Source organism: Lissotriton helveticus, chromosome 5_1 (genome assembly GCF_964261635.1).
Source record: "Lissotriton helveticus chromosome 5_1, aLisHel1.1, whole genome shotgun sequence".
NCBI lineage: Eukaryota > Metazoa > Chordata > Amphibia > Caudata > Salamandridae > Lissotriton > Lissotriton helveticus.
In genome coordinates, this window is record NC_136065.1 from 774,933,773 (window position 1) to 774,951,410 (window position 17,638).

Consider the following 17,638-nt stretch of genomic DNA (forward strand, 5'->3'; position numbering starts at 1 on the left):
TAAAAATCAGCATGAATGGCGCAACCTAACTCACTCTGCTGCCTGCGGAAATCCACGCAGCGTGGTGCAGTTTTTCTGGTCACTCCACCCAGGTCTAATTGTGGCACTGTTTGTGTATTTGTGAGATGAGCATGTTAGCAGATTGTTTAATATATCAATATATTTTAAAAACACTTCATGAAACCAGTGGTTAAGGTTAGTCTTATAGCTTTGACGGCTGAAATAGTCTGAATGTACACACTCGTACAGAATGATGATAGTAGTCATGCTGGTAGCGGTTGCAGGGACAATGGATGATGCAAGCTGCAGTGGCTTGCTGAGAAGGAGCGTAGCACTTACTTTTATGTACCAAATTAAGCACTGCACAGGACAACCAACATGCCAAAGTTGTTGAACAGTTTGTACCCCAGCAGGGACTTGAAGTGTCCTAAGTGCAATGAGGCAATTGCAACGTGTCTTACTTTAACATGGTCCTTTTGTCAGAAGTAATCTACGTACTGGCGGGAGGTGGAGGCACAGTGATAGTGTAAACGTGGCTTTAAACTCCACTCAAAGGCATGCTTATTGGGATAAAAACTTTCAATCTCCACAGTCCAATAAAGATCTAATTTGCATAATTCACATTTCAATTGGCTAAGCATTCCATTATCATAAAATTGTTGTTAAATAAACTTCTAAAGGTGATGGATTGGACTAGGGATGGAGAAGAATGGACCGCTACAGAGGCGACACAATTGAACATGGTTAGAAGAGTTAAACTGCAAGAGGATATGTTGAACTGCAAACCTTTTGTTCTCAGCAGATAATGGACCACCTTAAATTGAGGAACACTGTATAAAGCAAGGTATAGTTCTGAGCCTGAGAGCTGAACATGTGTATTCGATGTACTCAGAGGTCCATGACTCAGATGCTGTGTCAATTCTAGGTGTTGAGAAAATTACTTTGTAATGTTTATATGTAATGTGCCTAAACTACATGGCCACATCTGGTAACTGTTAAACGAACATTTAAGTAAGAGACCAGTTAAAAAAATAATATTGAACTTTAAAAAAACTTTTTTCTAGTTGTCTAGTTTCTCAAGGGTAAGTGTTTTTTTAGTCATAGCTTGCTTTCATGTAAGTCTCTTTGTGTGCGGTGGGATTATAAGGAAGGTGGTTATGTAAATATATTTTTTCAAAGACTGGTCTGTTTTTTTTCTAAATGCAATTTTATGTTTAATCATATTTTCTGAATGAACAGTGTTTGTTCGTTTTTTTTAATATGAATCTTTACCGTACATTTTTTTTATAACTAATTAGCAAAGGCAACATGGTGGCGGACTGGAGTGGCTGAGGGAAGGGTTTGGGACTGAGGAACCAGGTTCGAGCTCAGCATTGGCTCAATAGCATGGGATTCTGGGTACTAGCTCCCTGTGCATAAAAAATTAAACTGACCTTATATAATGTAAATGGTATCTATGTATAAAGCTCCAATGCATTTTGGGAGAATTCACGCCATATTAAGATATGAGCTCTATGTGCCACTGTACATTCACATTATGCATTGTTGGTATGGTGCTTTGGACTACCCCATTGGACTAAGATCACTAGGTTAAGCAAAGGCAGAGCCAGAAACATGGTGGCTCTATCATTAGATGGTGAAAAGGAACTAGGAGTGTGTGGGCATCCTTTCTTTATTCCACAATTTTCACTATATAACATACAGTGAGTTGAGATCATTGGGATCAAATTTGAAAAAAATTGCACTAGAGTATAAAATGTAAAGGAAGTTGAATGCAAAAATGAAAAAAGGATCTTTGGAAGTTTGTGATGGGAAAATAGTAGTGGTGGTTGGAAAGCGCTGAAGGGAGTACAGGTAGCACACAGGTGACATCGAAACCATACAAAATGAGCACGAATTAGAAACTTGCTTGGAGGGTAGAAAAATAGAACAAGCATTTGCAATGCAATCTGTCTAGCCTTTGGCACCTTATATGTATTTAGCTATGCAGCACATTAGCCTGGGTGCTGAAACATCTACTGTTCTTTAACATGGAGGGAAAGTAAGCACCAAACTGCGTGACACACCAGGTATGGGAACACATGGAGAGAAATATTGCCTTTCAGCGGGAAATGGTATAGTCCAAAGCTCTGTTTTTAATATAAAAGCAGGACCTTCGGTGGTCATATCACTGAAAAGACAAGATGTGGAAAAAATGTAATTGTCTACAGGTGCTCGTGGCAGATCATTTCTATGGACTGGAATCTAGAGAATGCTAAAGTGATTCTGGTATTTTACTGACCTCTGCTGGTCGTTTTCTATCAAGTAAGTTGCATAGAGGCAGTTGCCAGAAAAATTAATAAAAGAAAGTCCCTCAGCAGAAAGCAATTCTGGTATTTTACTGACCTCTGCTGGTCGTTTTCTATCAAGACAGTTAAATAGAGGCAGTTAAACAGGAAATAAGTCCCTAAGCGGAAGCAGACAAGTCCTAGGGCTGATCTCCAGAGCCCACAAAGTACATACACATATAAGTATATACTAAAGTATATACTAAAGTATATCCAAGAGGTCTCGAATGCTCGACCTAAAAAGGACAGGAGAGGTGGAGTGTAAGGAAGGAGAGTACATTGAGGATAATGGACGTGCTTAAAGTGGTAAACACCATTAAAATAAAAATAAATTACTTTTGAAACAATGGAATCCGACCAATTACATTTATAATTAAAGGAGAGTTTGAAACTAAATGAGTTAAACTATATGATGCATGAAATAAAAATAAAGGGTTTGATATTAACATAGATAAACTGATATCCTTGGCGTGGTATTTTGCCAAACATTTTGCTTTCAGCCCTTGACCATGTTTTGTTGGCATTAGGACTCTGTTAACTTTAGCCCTGCTTACAAGTGCAAAACTGCTTATGTTCTCTCTCCTTCAAACATGGTAAAATTGGAGTACACTTAAGTAGCACATTTAATTAATGTATATGCTCTCAGTAAATTGTACTACCTCTAACCAATTAACTTCTACCAGTGGGAAGCAGCATTCGTGCCACACACTAAAGTAGTACTGTAAAACGTATCCCAGGCCTCCCACTGCAGCCTCTAGTGCAGTTTTAAACTGCTATATTGACCTGACAAAAGACATCTTTTGCTGCCTAAACCTTCCTTTTAAATACGTATAAGTCACCCCTAAGGTAGGCTCTAAAAACTCATAGGACAGGGTGCATGTATTTAACCGCATGCTCGCTAGCGGTTTTCCTGCTGGGCGCTGCGTTTTTTCAAAAGCCGCGTTACATGACGAGCTCAGCTCGTCATCAGCGTGCGAGCGCCGTAACTCATGACGAGGTCAGCTCGTCATGAGCGCCGAAGTGGTTAAAAATGTGGACATGTGAGTTTAAGTTTTAGATACCCTGACAGTTAAGAACTCCTAAGGGTGTTTTTTAGTGTTATAAGGCCTATATCTCCTATTGACTAATTCTGTGTTACCTCATTATATTTAATAGGTGCTAACTTTAGATTGGGAGCAGATAGAGGTATGCTGTTTACTCTTATATGAACTGTAATTTAAAATCATATTTAACGGTGAAGTAGGATTTTAAGTTACAATTCTAAAAAGGGCACTTCTAGAAAGTTGGCATTTTCTTGTCCCAAACAACTGTTCATTTCTGCCAGTGTAATGGGTCACATGACTGTGAATGGCTCCGTGGCTACGGTTGTGTATTGCTTCCAGGCAGTGAGACAAAGGTGGCCTAGATGTGAACAGGATGGGAAATCCTGATAGGACGGCTGGGAAGGGGCTGTACCCAGTACACACAAAGGAACCTGAGAGCAGACCTGCCTTGCCTTTTGTCACCCTATGTAGTTTGGAGCATGGGCTTGGCAAAATGGAAGAACTGACCAGTTTTGAGGATAGGTCATGGATATCCACCATACAAAGGCTGGCACCAGGTAAACAAAGAGGACCCTCAGAACCACTTATAAAAAAACTCCTGGACCTGTGGAAGATTTAGAAGAAGGACTACCCTGCTTCCAAAAGGACTGCCCTGAAGCTTGAAGGACAGTATTGCAGTTTGAAGAAGGAAGTTTCGACCTGCTTGTCTTGATCCCAGGCCAAGGTGTTCCAAGGGTCAGTTTGTTAACTTTGTGTGTGAGATCAGGGATACAACAAGCTGCTATAGGCCTCCCTGCAACTCCCAGCTGATCAGGACCAACTGGACCAGCATAAGCCATGCTGCTAACCTTCTGCTGGAGTGGGTCCTGATCCCCAAGTGGTGCCCCTTATGTTCGGGACCCTTGGCTGGCGTCAATGAGAGCTTCTCTTGAAGAGAAAGGTACAGACACTGAAGGTTGGGATCCTCGTGACCATGAACGCACCCTTTTATGATGAAACTCTGCTACCATTGCAAAACTCCCGTGAGTGTTGCTCTTTGCGGTGACAGTGACCATCCTCGATGACTGGCAATGCGAGACCTGCTCTTTGCTCTACAGAAATGACAGCCAGTGGCAACTGCCAATGTGAAGCTCCAGCTACAACCGGATCTTTGCACTACAGCAATAATCGCCCTCTTGACCTTCTCTTCGAGTGGAGATCTTCCTCCTTGTGACCTTCTCCCAAGCAAACAGAACTGTTTGCGACTGGACTTGAGTCTGTAACTTTTCAGCATGACTAACCTGGTCCTTCTACCCAGCCCATGCTCCTTGTGGTCGGTTGATGTTGTGGCTTTCCCCCAAATCAGACTAGATAACTGCGAGTGATGCTTTCTGCTTGTTGGGGCTATTTCACTGCAAACTTTAGGATGCAATTACTCTGGGTCTACTGAGTGGGGTTTTGCCAATCTTGTATCATTTTATTTATCAGCATTTACTATATTTTTGGGAATTGGTTTAGGATTTTTCTGGTGTTGTGTTTTGACTTTATTTCAGTTTTTTGTTGCATAATTACTTTACTCATTGTATGGTTTAGGATTTTTCTGGTGTTGTGTTTTGACTTTATTTCAGTTTTTTGTTGCATAATTACTTTACTCATTGTCTCTCAATTAAGCTTGACTGCTTTCTGCCAAGCTACCAGAGGGTTGAGCACAGTTTAATTTATGGATTTTTTGTGACTCACACAAACAAGCATTGTGTTTGTTGCTTGAGTGGGGCTTCTAATCCTCTCAACCAATGATCCCATTTCTTACATTGATGTTCAGAGGTGGGATCCAGCACTTGTGTTTGTGCAGTGTCACTCAATGATTTGCACAGAACCAAAAACTTCATATAAATAATCTGACATCAGATTTAACCTTCCTTCAAAATTCTCCTTGATTGGCTTTTTTCCCTTTTTCTCCAAATTCGGTTATTACCTCACATTTACACCTGTGACACTTGCCTACAAGCATGGAAATAGATATTAGCAACCCTGAAAGCTACAATGTGGCAGAGCTGAAATGGTTTTGCAGGGAGAGTGTGCTACCAGTATCAAGGAAGTAAAAAAAGGAGCTCTAGAAAGCCCTCAGGGCCTGGGAGAAGGCCCACCAGATACTATCTACAGCACAGGAGCAGGAGGAGGATGTTTATGATTCAAAGTAGGAAGAGGATGAAAACCTCCTGACCATACCCTAAAGAAGAGAGGAGGGAGAGGATGTAGCCTAACGGTTAGGGCGGTGGACTTCAAATCTGGGGAACCGGGTTCGAGTCTCGGTAGCGACGCTCAACATCCTGTTATTCTGGGCAAATCATTTGATCTCTCCGTGCCTAAAAAAAATGAATGTATCCTCATGTAAAGCGCTCTGATACCTGATTACGGGTCAAGTTTGCGTTATATAAAACTTTGAGAAAAAAAAAGGGGATCACAGGAGTGAGATTCCCTGCTGTATCCAGAGGAGTACCCGGCATGTCCTCCGGCAACTTGCCAACTAAGGAGTTGGAGGACATGAGATCTGGAAGGAACCTCACACTGCAGCTGGTCAAGCTGGAACTGGCTGCAGAGGAGAAAAACAGGGAAGCATCCAAGGAGCAGGTTCCTGGATAGAGGGCTCTAGAGGAAAGGAAACTTGCTCTGAAGAAACATAAACTTCTGCTAGTCCATGGCAGGAGTCAAAAAGAGCTGGACCGCAAAGTCAAACAGCTTTCAGATTCCACCTACAAAGGTTTCAGTCACAACACAGTGTCCAGCAGCAATCGCAGCCGGTACAGGTAAGTGTGGTCGGGGCGAGGTGGGGGAGGGGCAGGGCAGGGAGGAAGTGATAGATGACCGAATCAGGCAAATAAAATACATTAATAAATAAAACCACTTACCTTGTGGTGATGCGACGAGTGCAAGGTAAGTGGTTTTATTTATTCATTTATTTTATTTTCCGTACATCGTCGTGTGTCACTTCCTCCGGCCCCACCCCACTGTGCTTACCTGCACCAGGCGCCACTGTCCAGAATAAAGGAAGGTCCCCATCCCTTAAGACCTGGTGCCTAGCCTTGTGGTGAGGATGACATTGACAAATGTTTTTCAGGCTATCTGATAGCCTTGTGAATGCATAGGGTCCCAGAGGAAGATTGGGGGCTAGATTCTGGGAACACAGGACTGTGGTGTGGTAGGGATACCTTACTGACATTAGAGAAAGATGACCAGATGAAGTATGCCTCATGAAAGCCATTCTTGTCACTAAATTTGGTGTCACCCCAGAGAAGTACAGGCTAAGGTTTAGGGACAGTCACAAACTGTCTAGCTAGTCTTGGGTGGATTTGATGGATCACTCAAGTAAGGCTCTGAGCAGATGGGTGAGATTTTGCAGGGAGAGGGACAGAATAGTCAGCACAAGAGTGTCCAAGAAGGTACCTGGTTGATCACTAAAACAGTGGATAGGGTTCCCATCAGAAGAAACTTGGGGGAGACAAGGATAAACCATCTAAGATCTCAAAAGGACCCCAGAAGAAGGGAGAGTTTTACGGGAAGAAACCTCCAGGACACTTTACCTTTAAATGCTTTGAGTACCACACGTACAGATACTCAAAGGGCGACCCCAACTGCTTGAATAGACAGCAGCCCCCCATCGGTGGGTAGACACTGAGGATGACATGTGTTGTGTTTGAGGAGGAGGTTGCCACAGTTAGTATGGAACATAGTGCAGTGGTTACCCTAATGTTCCTGGGTGACAGAGAGATGGTGCCAAATGCCTAACGAAACCAAAACGTATAGGCAGTGGGTCAGCATCAATGGGAAGAGGGTGGAGACTCTAAGATTCATAGGAGACAGCATTACTACTGTTAGGTGTTATCTGGTGTTCTCAGTGGAGGTAATCCCCAATGTATTCCACCAGGTTTTGATACCTGACAACCACAAGAGTCACTACCCCATGGCTCTGGTTACCTTTGAACGGGTTAGTGGGGTCCAAAGGTTCCATATGAGTAGCTGTGAGTCCAGACATGTCTGCAAAGCAGAAGCCCCCTTCCCTTCCCCATATTGTAAACACCCTTTGAGAGGATGAACATCGATATTGTTGGGCCTCTGGACTCCAAGACTGCCCTAGGCAACATGTTTATTCCGGTATTAGTAGACCATGCTACTTTGTACCCGTCAGCCATTTCTTTGAGGGTGGTGACCATGCCTGCGGTGGCAAGGGCACTGATTGGGATATATACCTGGGTGGGCTTCTCCATGGAGGTTGTGTGAGACTGATGTTCCAACTTCATATCTGTCTACATGAAGTCCATGTGGGATCAGAGAAGGTAACCTACAAGTTCTGGGTTCTAACCATCTTAAAAATCCCTCATTCACATGAAAGCCGTAAGTGAGATATATCTTGGCTTTCTGCTTAGATTATTACGTGAAAAGCATCATCATCGGGTATTAGTTATGCTTTCCTACACCTGGAGGGAGACCAATTGGTATTCACAGTAGTTATCAGAGATGGTGAGTGTGGAAATTAAGTGCGTTTAAAATTACCTCCCATCTATCAAGCATGATTTTATTATGTTGAGTATGGGGTAAGGCTAAAAGAAAGGTGGTGTGTAAATAGAAGGGCTACTGTTCTATAGCACCTACTTAAAAAGCATGAGTGGTCAACATGTTTCAGCCCTCTCGGTGCCCAGTCGGGTCAGTAGGCTTTCTTCAGGACCAAAAGGTTGCACGTAACTATTTTGTGATGTGCGTCGGTAAGTAATTCACTTACCCTTCTTCTAAGTGCGCCTATTAGTACATTAGCAGGTCATAGATGAGTTGTACCTATAACTCATAATCGTGTCATTTGAGCTCCGTCGGGAGACGGGCGGAGTATACTCTCTCGCCCTGATGAGTCCTATGAGAGACTTGTGCTTGCTCCGTCTGCCGTGCCAGGAGAAGATCTCCAAAATGCTGGAGTTAGGGGAGATTGTACACTTTATCAGCCTTTTGTCCAGTCCAGTGGTACTGGTCCCCAAGCCTTCCTCACCGGGCGCTGCACAGAACTCAGGTGCTATGTGGATTGAAGGGGCCTCAACTCAGTTACTAAAACTGACGCTCACCCCATCCCCCGAGCTGATGAGCTCACTGACAGGTTAGAAGCTGCCAAGTTCCAGAGTATGTTTTATTTAATATCAGTGTACTGGCAGATTGCCTTAACTTAGTGGGCTACGGAAAGGTCTTTGTTCCTCAACCCAGAGGGCCACTTCCAGTTTCGAGTGATGCCTTCTGGATTGAGGAATGCCCATGCCACATTCCAGAGGTTGGTCAACCAGGTCCTGGCTGGATTGGAAAAGTTCAGTGCTGCCTACTTGGATGACATTGCCGTCTTCAGTTGTAGCTGGGAAGACTACCTGTTCCACCTCCAGGAAGTGCTTCAGGTCCTGTAAGAAGCAGGCCTGACTATTAAGGCCAGTAAGTGCCAGATAGGGCAGGATGTGTGGTTTACTTGGGACACCAAGTCGGGGGCAAGGTGCAACTCCTCTAGCTCAAGATACAAGCCAAACTAGCTTGGGAAGCCCCAAGACCCAGATTGAGGTGAGAGCCTTACTCGGCCTCACTGGCTACTACAGAAGATCTGTCAAGAGGATGGCACTATTGTTGTCCCTTTGACAGAGCTGCCTTCAATGAAGCAGCCCAAGATGGCGCTCTTGTCATCTGTAATTCAGCAGCTTGAGACCCATGGGTGATAAGTGTGCTTTACAAATACACATGTTATGTTACATTATGTTGTGCCTGAACTCTGTTGACTGAAGAAATGTTTTGACATCATCATCTCCGTACCCATAATTTATGAGAATGTAGAATTTGGTCTAAAAAGTAATGGGCGTACATAATGTGACAAATGTCTTGTGGAAACTACACTGTAGAGCAGACGTCTTCAATGTGTGGGGCACGACCCCCAGGGGGCTGTGGAGTCCAGGGAAGGGGGTCGTGCATCCCCAGCTTCACTTGTCCCTAGCAAACCAAAAAGTTTGCTTTCCTTTTGGAAAAAGACAGTCGTCCTGGGACAGCTAATTTAGATCACTATCAGCTGCTTGTCTGAATGAAATGCAAATGTGCCATTCAGGTAATCTGCAAGTGTAAAGGGTACTTGGGAGTGGTGCTGGCTTTAATTGATCAAATCACTTCAAGCTTTGTGATGGGTTTTTCTTTTGAGTGGTAGTGCAAAGAGTTAACAACTGAGCTGGGAAGGGCTTGCTTTTAATATAACTGCATTTACACAGCCCTTAGTACCCCTAAAGACGTGTTGAAGGGACAGTTATGTAAAAAACAAAATTGCATTACATATGCTCTGACATTACTAAAATCTACATTTTGATAGCACCATTTTATTGTAAAACTATTTGCACGTTTTCCAGCATTCTATCTTACACTGTGTGTAATGCAAGTATAAAATATTGACCTACATATTCACCGTGCTTTCTGTCACAGGCTGTATCCTTGTAGCACTAAAAATACACATCACTATTCTTCACTGCACCAATCAAGATTTAATTTTGTGACTCTCTGGTTACACACAGACCTCTGCATTGCATTAACTAATAGAGGTTTCATAATGTACTAATGTGCATTTCCTACTAACAACTTTTTAAATGTATTTTTAATTTACGCTTCCCATTATTTCATATGTACCTATGTGATGTTGAAAGACCTAAAAAACATACAGAATATTTTGGGGCTTATTTATGTGAGGTTTGCATCGCCAGAGCATCACTTTCTTTGACGCTCCAGTGGTGCAAGCATCTCTCCCTTACCTATGAGGCAGTGCAAAGTCATCTTGCATGACTTTGCAGGGCCTCGTAGATATGGAGTGAGACATAGCAGCACAAGTCACTGTGTTGCCTTACTCTGCATCGAGGAGGTGTTCCATGGGCTTTACATGGGGTTCCCATCCAACACTCATGGATATTGATGCTGCCCCATATTTACAAAATCACGTAAACCTGGGTCAGCTCCAAAAACAGTTGCCTCCCAAGCGTAGGTGTAACAAGGAGAAATGTTTTCATTTCTTCAAGCTTTTTTCCTCTTTCCATGAGTGCTGCATTCTGCAGATCACATAGAAAGAGGAAAACAACTCTCTGGATTGTGTTTGTGAAGAAAGGTGCCCTTTTCTGTACGAAAACAATCCAGCCGATATTGGTGCTAGGCAGCAATGTGTGCGCCAACGCAAGGGAGACGGACAGGAGTGCATTATATTTCATAAATATGGTGCATTCCTGCCCTTTCACATAGGCATAGGCCAGCGCTGCAGGAAGACTTGCGGCGCTGCCCTACACCAATTCCTTATCATTGAGGCCCTTTGTTTTTAGCTACACCTTTGACTACGCCCCCACGCTCACTGACCTTTGGTTTGCTAAACAGTGTTTAAAATGATTTCCCCACCCGACAAATTATTTGCTGTGGGAATTGGGGGTGTTTATGGTTGTTGATAGTTGTTGATGATGAGGAGTATCAGGTTCTAGAAACGTTTGTCAGAAGGGGGTCCCTACACCTAAAAGAGTTTGACAAGGGGGTCTCTGCATCAAAAAGTTTGAAGACCTCTGCTGTAGAGCAACAACCCAATATATAGCCATAGGGCAAATAGGGAGTGTTTGCCACTATTGCTCAATAACTAGAAGTGCAACTCTCAATTTTGGGGCCATATTAATGAAATTGAACCAAATGCACTTTTCTTCTAACTGCTGAAAGAACGAATAGCATAACCTGCTGTGGTTAAAACAACACCCAAAGCAAGACAAACGCTCACCAAATACAGAATGAGTTCCTACATATTTCAGTAGAGACTGACCATCGCTGACTAAATTCTAGACCTGGAGAGAATAGAAACTGCCAAATATGTGACAGGGACACGTTGAAACTGAGATAGAAATTCTACTATGTTGCCCTCTCTACAAAGACGCCCAGGAGACTATCTTCCCCCATAATTTGCAAGGATAAGGACGTTTTTGACAGTAAACCCCCCGAAACCCACAAAAGAAAAAAAACGATGTCTCACCTTGCACACAATATTGGATTGCGATGCAATCCTCACATAAATACGCACCAACCGTATTTTAAACTTGCCTCTTAAATTTCATTGGTAAACTGTTGATCACTGGAAACTGTATGCTTTGTCAGTGAGATAGAGCTGCTTGTAGGTAAACAGAAATAATGTATACACCAAAGGCATAAAACTGTGTTAAGTTTAATTATGGCTCTAAAGCAAATCTAGTTGAGAGGACCCAGAATTTGTCACTTGCTTGTGGAATTTATGTAGAATTTTTCTCAAATGGACCTTCTAAGTTTGCTTTTACAGTAAACTATTCTTCTTCTCCACATTCTTCTTCACATTATTATTATTGTTATTATTATTAAGCTGTTGTAATCGAGTTTAATTTTAATTACAAGCATAATTAATATTACTTTTATTGTTGTTTTATCATTATAAGTAATATTAATATTGTATTTGAATGATGCAAGAGGGTCCAAGGAATTTCCATGTCTACTCAATTTACGCCAACTTGGACTCTGTATATTTTGATGTTTCAAACATAACTGAAGCAGAATGCTACAATGTAGTTTTGAAGGCATCACAAAAATGAGAAATTTGCGTCGTGTGTTCACTGCACAGACCATTTCCACTGTAACCATGTCTTCTGAAGAGGGGACACGTATTTCCACCGAAAGTGCTCGGAGGAGAAACTTCGACGTGTAAATGTGTTCCTGCAAGAGCATATGGCAGATTATGACAGACATATAAATTCCTTGAGGGGTTAGTAAATGTACAAGATGCAATAGACTGGTGTGAAGAGTAAGACCACTACTCCGTATCATGAAATGAGAATGGGGAGTAAAATTTCGAAAGATATAAAGTTTCAAAAATGTCATGTCCTATCTAATGCCGCGATTGCATAGAACCGTCTGGAGGCATAAATAATTGAGGCAGAAGCATTGAATGAATGAAATAAGCTTTGGCAAAGCCACTAGGTCTCTCCATTATAATTCGAGTACCAAGCTGTTGGCTTTGCCAATGTTTATCTGTAAAGTGTTGTTTAAAGAAAGTAAAAGAAAAAAACATTTCAAAATACTGGAGGAAAAACAAAAACATATCTTATGGTATCTCACAACTGCACTTTGAATTCAGTGTTTCCAATACTTATAACTGGCATGTTTTGTTTTTCAAATACTTTTTCACTCAGGGAACCCTGAACATATTTTTTTCTAAAATAAGGAAGTGTCAGAATGTAAAGAGAAAGGCTTGCCAAAGCCTATTTAATTTCCACAAGATTCAGCCATTTGAGCCCCTGAAGTAGCTCATGTATCGGAAGGACACTTTCTGCCTCAGACGCAACCTGAGTGAGTGCATCATAAAAGCCTTTATGTACCAAAGCTTATGCTCTCATGCAATATGTGGAAAGCAGGAGATATAACAAACTTGTTAAAGTTTGCCCTTCAGCCATATTCCAGCAAAAACATTCCTGTTGGTGTGCTTTTCCAGGCAAGTAGGGAGGGGTGGGAGTAACAAAGTCGAGTAGGCGAGGTGAGCGCAGCACATGAAGGAGACAGCTAGAAAACACCTGCACTCTCATGGTGTGCTAAAAATGTATGTCCCAAAATATGAGCAGTGGAAGGAATCAAAAAGATCATAAAGGAAGATATGCTCTAGGGGACAGACAAACACAAAAAGAGGGAGGCAAGTCAAGTCATTCAATAAGAAGCTCGTAAACAAGAGTGACAGTAAAACCAACCAATGGTAAGCCATAGGTGACTGTAAGCCCACTGGAAATTCACAGTAGGGCATTCACTACCAGACAGCTTGCGCGGGGAAGCCACAGAGCAGCACAAGTCAAAAAGCCATCACATTTCGTATACCTGGTGGAAGAAAAGTAATTTTTTAAAACATAATCAAGGATCACTTACGTGGGTCCGTGCTGGACTATTCCAAAGGTCTGTGATTTCACTTAAGTTCTCTGGAAGGTCATCCTCGTGTTCTGCCTGAGCAGCCAGCTCTATGTTCCTGCAAAACGGGTCCAGCCACACAGGGTTAGCTCTAAAAAAGGAAAATATGTCAGATGATCCATTGATGTGCTGGCCACCGAAGCACTTTGGGATAAACAGGCTAAGTAAATATAAGGTTGGCATTTGATTTTCATCTGTAGAACATATCACATGAAATAGCAATCATGGATCAGGTAATAGATATGCACAGTGCACATTTCATTTGCTCATTATAGTTATAAAATAAGTTTGAAGTAGAATAGTATCTGTGCTGAACGGCTCCAAAAAATATAAGCTTCCTCAATATCCACTATAATGAATATCAATTGTTGGACTTGGTCCTTTCAGCAGGGTTATCCACTAAACTTTTTTTGTCTTTACCCTTCTGCTTTCGGAACCTGTTTTTGTTGGCCTTAGGACTCTGCACATTTTATCACTGCTAACCTGTTTTAAAGTGCTTGTGCTCTCTCCTTTAAATATGGTCAAATTGGCTTATACCCAAATGGCACATTTAATTTACTTGTAAGTCCCTAGTATGGTGGTACTACATGTACCAGGGCCTGTCAGCTACATATGACTAGTGGGCGTACAGAACTTATTGTTCCACCTACTTCAGTAGGCTTGTCAAAAATGTCTTAGGCTTGCTGTTAGATCTGGGAGTCACTAGTTGGCAATGGTATTCACCTTTGTCCAAATAGGGACCCTTACTTCTAAGTCAGGATAAGGGGATTACACTCCTTAATAACCCCTGCTCACCCCCTTGGTAGCTTGGCACGAGCAGACAAGCGTATCTTAGAGGCAGTGTGTTAAGCATTTGTGAATATACACAGTAATACAGTGAAAACACTACAGATGGACACAACACAGGTTTTATAAAAATAAGTATACTTTATATAGACTTAGCACAAGACCACGAACGACAAAAATCCACAATACTACACTTAAGATTACTTAAAAGAGGATTGAAGTTGCTTAGTTCAAGTTGTAGTGTAGTTCCTATTTTCCCAATAGGCTCTGCGCATTGGAATAGTACCTACAGCAGTAAAGGCCTAGGCCAGACGTTAACTAGGTCTACTACTGTCGATACTAGACTTAATTTTTGGGTTTGCCAGCTAAGCTCAGAGTTCGCTAGAAACTTTCTCGAATGTTCAAGGAAGGAATTAACTTCCCTGATTAGACAAGAAGGGATTTAGTTTCTGACAACCATAGAACATGACAACTTTGCTCTCCCCTAATCAAGAGTCAATCTCCAGAGTCGTGTGAGCACAAGGCAATTATTTTACTCAGTCAGTACGTGCATTCTTAGTCTCATCAGAATGTAGAGAAAAGGAAGAGACGGGCGTATTCAATAAAAGATGTTATTTATTGATCAGTCTCTTTTCTCGTACAAGAGAAATGGATCGATATTATTGCAATACTTATAGTTAAGTAAAGTGCATACATTAGAAGCAATAGTATAAAATAATACTGTAAAAACATTGATATGGTTTCTGAGCCATATGATGTTTAAAATGATTAAAATATATTTACATACACATATACATTTGACTAAACGTACTCAACTGGTGTTTCTAAATACGCCTACCCCGTGTACCTGACCTAAGTCTAATGCGTGGGCGGGAATAGAAAGTTACAGTTTAAGTTAAGTTTGTTTTTGCCAAGTGAATAACTAAGGAATTCTCTAGGAGGGGTTATTCAGTTCTGTACCTGGAATTTAGGATGAATGAGGAATGGTATCTCTTTCTCTGCTCTCGATATTCCAGGCTGCCTGCGAGGGCTGCCCAGAAGCGCCGGTGCTGGGTCTCTCGGCTTGAGATAGCAGCGCGTCTCTCAGCGCGTCAGGAAGGCGGGGCTGCTGCCTGCGGGGTCTGCTTCTGCTCTCTGCTTCGGCAAGTATGGCTGCTCCGTCTTGTCACCACGCGTGTGTTTGCATAGGGCAAGGTCGGCAATATTTATACCTTAAAGGTGCCGAGATTGACGTAAGGATGGACATAGGTACGTCAATAAAGATGTCATACGACTTGCTCGTTAGCACATTCTTTTGCAAAAGTTCTCTGTGAAATCAAAACAATGGCCGCACGGATTATCCAGGTTGTCATAGGTTTGATTTGTTATGAGAACGTCGTATGCCTTATCAGGGGCTGGAGGAATGTCGCTTGTCTAATTAGATCTCAAGCGTTATGACCTAATCAGATAACACGTTCCTGTGCCGTAGTGTGACTGCGTCAGATAACGGTATCTGCATCATGGGGAATTTCTTGCCTCATGGGCTGACTGTTAGTTAACTAGCTAGGTAGTTTAACCAGAATAGGGTCAGGAATAGGGGGATCGATTCAGAACCTATAGAAATACACGACACCCACTCCACGCTAACTATGGTCATATCTACTAATCTATGCATAGTATAACATAGTACAACATACTATAGAGTATAGTGTATACCTTACCACCCCAAAATACATAAATGCATTTTGAAATTTTCAAATATACTGAAAAATTGCAGTCATATATATCGTATGCACTTAAGCTATGAATCAAATGCAAAAGTAAACACGCATTGTTATGCATTATTGTTTGTTGGTATATGATAAATACACATGAAATGGCTCTTAATATGGCTATACAGAAAAAAAGTCGAAACCATTTCATCACATAAAATATACTGTGAACATACCAGTGGGCAGCTAAAGTCTATATAAAGTCTATAAAGAATCTAAAAAAATAGAAATCTTAGTTCTCTAGGAATAGTTTCTTACTTTAAGCAGAAGATCAGTGTCCCGGGAAAAAATATATAGAAAAATATTTTAGGGGTTTGCTGAAAAAAGTTGCTGTCCGTGAACTGGATTGTAATTGTTCATGTGACTTTATTTTTAAAGTTGAAGGCCGAATTCAGGGAACGCCGTGTGCGAGTTTACTCAAAAGTCTCTATTTCTGTTCCGGAGAGAACATCATATCATTCAGGCTTTCGAAAAAACTGTCAACAGCTTCATGGGAAAGTTCCACTAAGTCGGAAATAGGGGTAACCATGCATTCATGCGCATGATTGTCTCCATTGACATTCTGATTTGCATTGCTGACAGAAGGTCGTACCTGTTCGATGCTGCTTTCATCTTGAACTTCACTACTCTTCAATCGCAGTGGTGAAGATTCCAGGAATGCCGTCATCAGAATTGGCAGCCTTTGAGGGCAGCACAGTGCGTGAACCTTGGTAGGAACCAACAGTGTATCTGCATCCACTGGCGCATCCGATTGTAGCGTCAGACAGGTGTCTAACACGCATTCTTCTCCGCATAGCAGACACCTTAGTACAGGTAAAACACACCTTTGCCACATTGGTCGAAATGATAGAAACCAAGTCATGTTTAGGTCTCTAAGCCGGGAGAGTCCCAGGATTTTTGATATCCGGTCCCGGTATCCAATGGCTAGGATCGTATCTTCCATTGTCGTGAGATTTTGTTCTGTGACATGGGTTGCCATAACGAAAAATAAGGACTAGGAATAGGATTCCTGCAATTAGTCCTAGGATCAGGGGAAGTCCGCCAAAAATCGAATGGACGAAGTCTGGAAAAATACCCAGTATGGCTTTGAATGGTGTTAATGCCATCGAAAATACTGTCTTAAATACCTTTGAGACCCCTGTGGTATCAGAAATATTTAAGATTTCGCTCAGGATTTCCGCGAAATGTACGGGGGAATTGGTTGATAATAATGTATGTATCTCTGCAGTCGTCCTTGCGACTTGTAGATCATACGTTTCTTTAGATGACGTGAGCCTTGTAGGCGTCTGAAGAAGCACTGTTTTCATTCTGCTTAAAGTGTCTATTCGAATAGAAGTAATTTTCAGACCGGGCCATGCCCTTGCCTCCCTGTCTGGAAAGGAGCTGGGGAACAAAGAACGTCCACAGCACTTGACCTTCGCCGTCGTAGTGACGAGATAAGGAGTCCCGGGCATAAGACTACAGCATCTGCGGTCTACAATAAGAATGTAACTCCCATTATAGAGTCTTTGAAAGAATGGTTCTATTTCAGTTGCAGGTGCGCCTTGCTGGTGACATGAAAGGTTGTATGAATTCCCTTCACAGGCTCCGTGCAAACTAATACCGTTACACAGAAGTGTGCCGCTTAGTGACATAGCACAATTGTTGCCACTAAGAAACACTTTCTGTCCTTTGTTACTGACACCTGCATGTGAATAGGGCAGGTTCCAAGTTGTTTTAAGGTACCCCTTTCCCAATTTCTCGTACATGCCAGCCTGTATATATT

At 42.1% G+C, this 17,638-nt stretch overlaps 1 protein-coding gene across 1 annotated transcript in view; it reads right to left on the reverse strand.

The window, feature by feature from the left end:
• The window catches only part of CDH23 (cadherin related 23), a 1,152,220-nt gene that overhangs the window by 11,994 nt on the left and 1,122,588 nt on the right, over positions 1-17,638 (reverse strand). Inside the window, exon 41 of the mRNA XM_078641088.1 lies at positions 13,298-13,427. Within this exon, the coding sequence (XP_078497214.1) occupies positions 13,298-13,427 (130 nt within the window). The remainder of the gene's footprint in view (positions 1-13,297; positions 13,428-17,638) is intronic.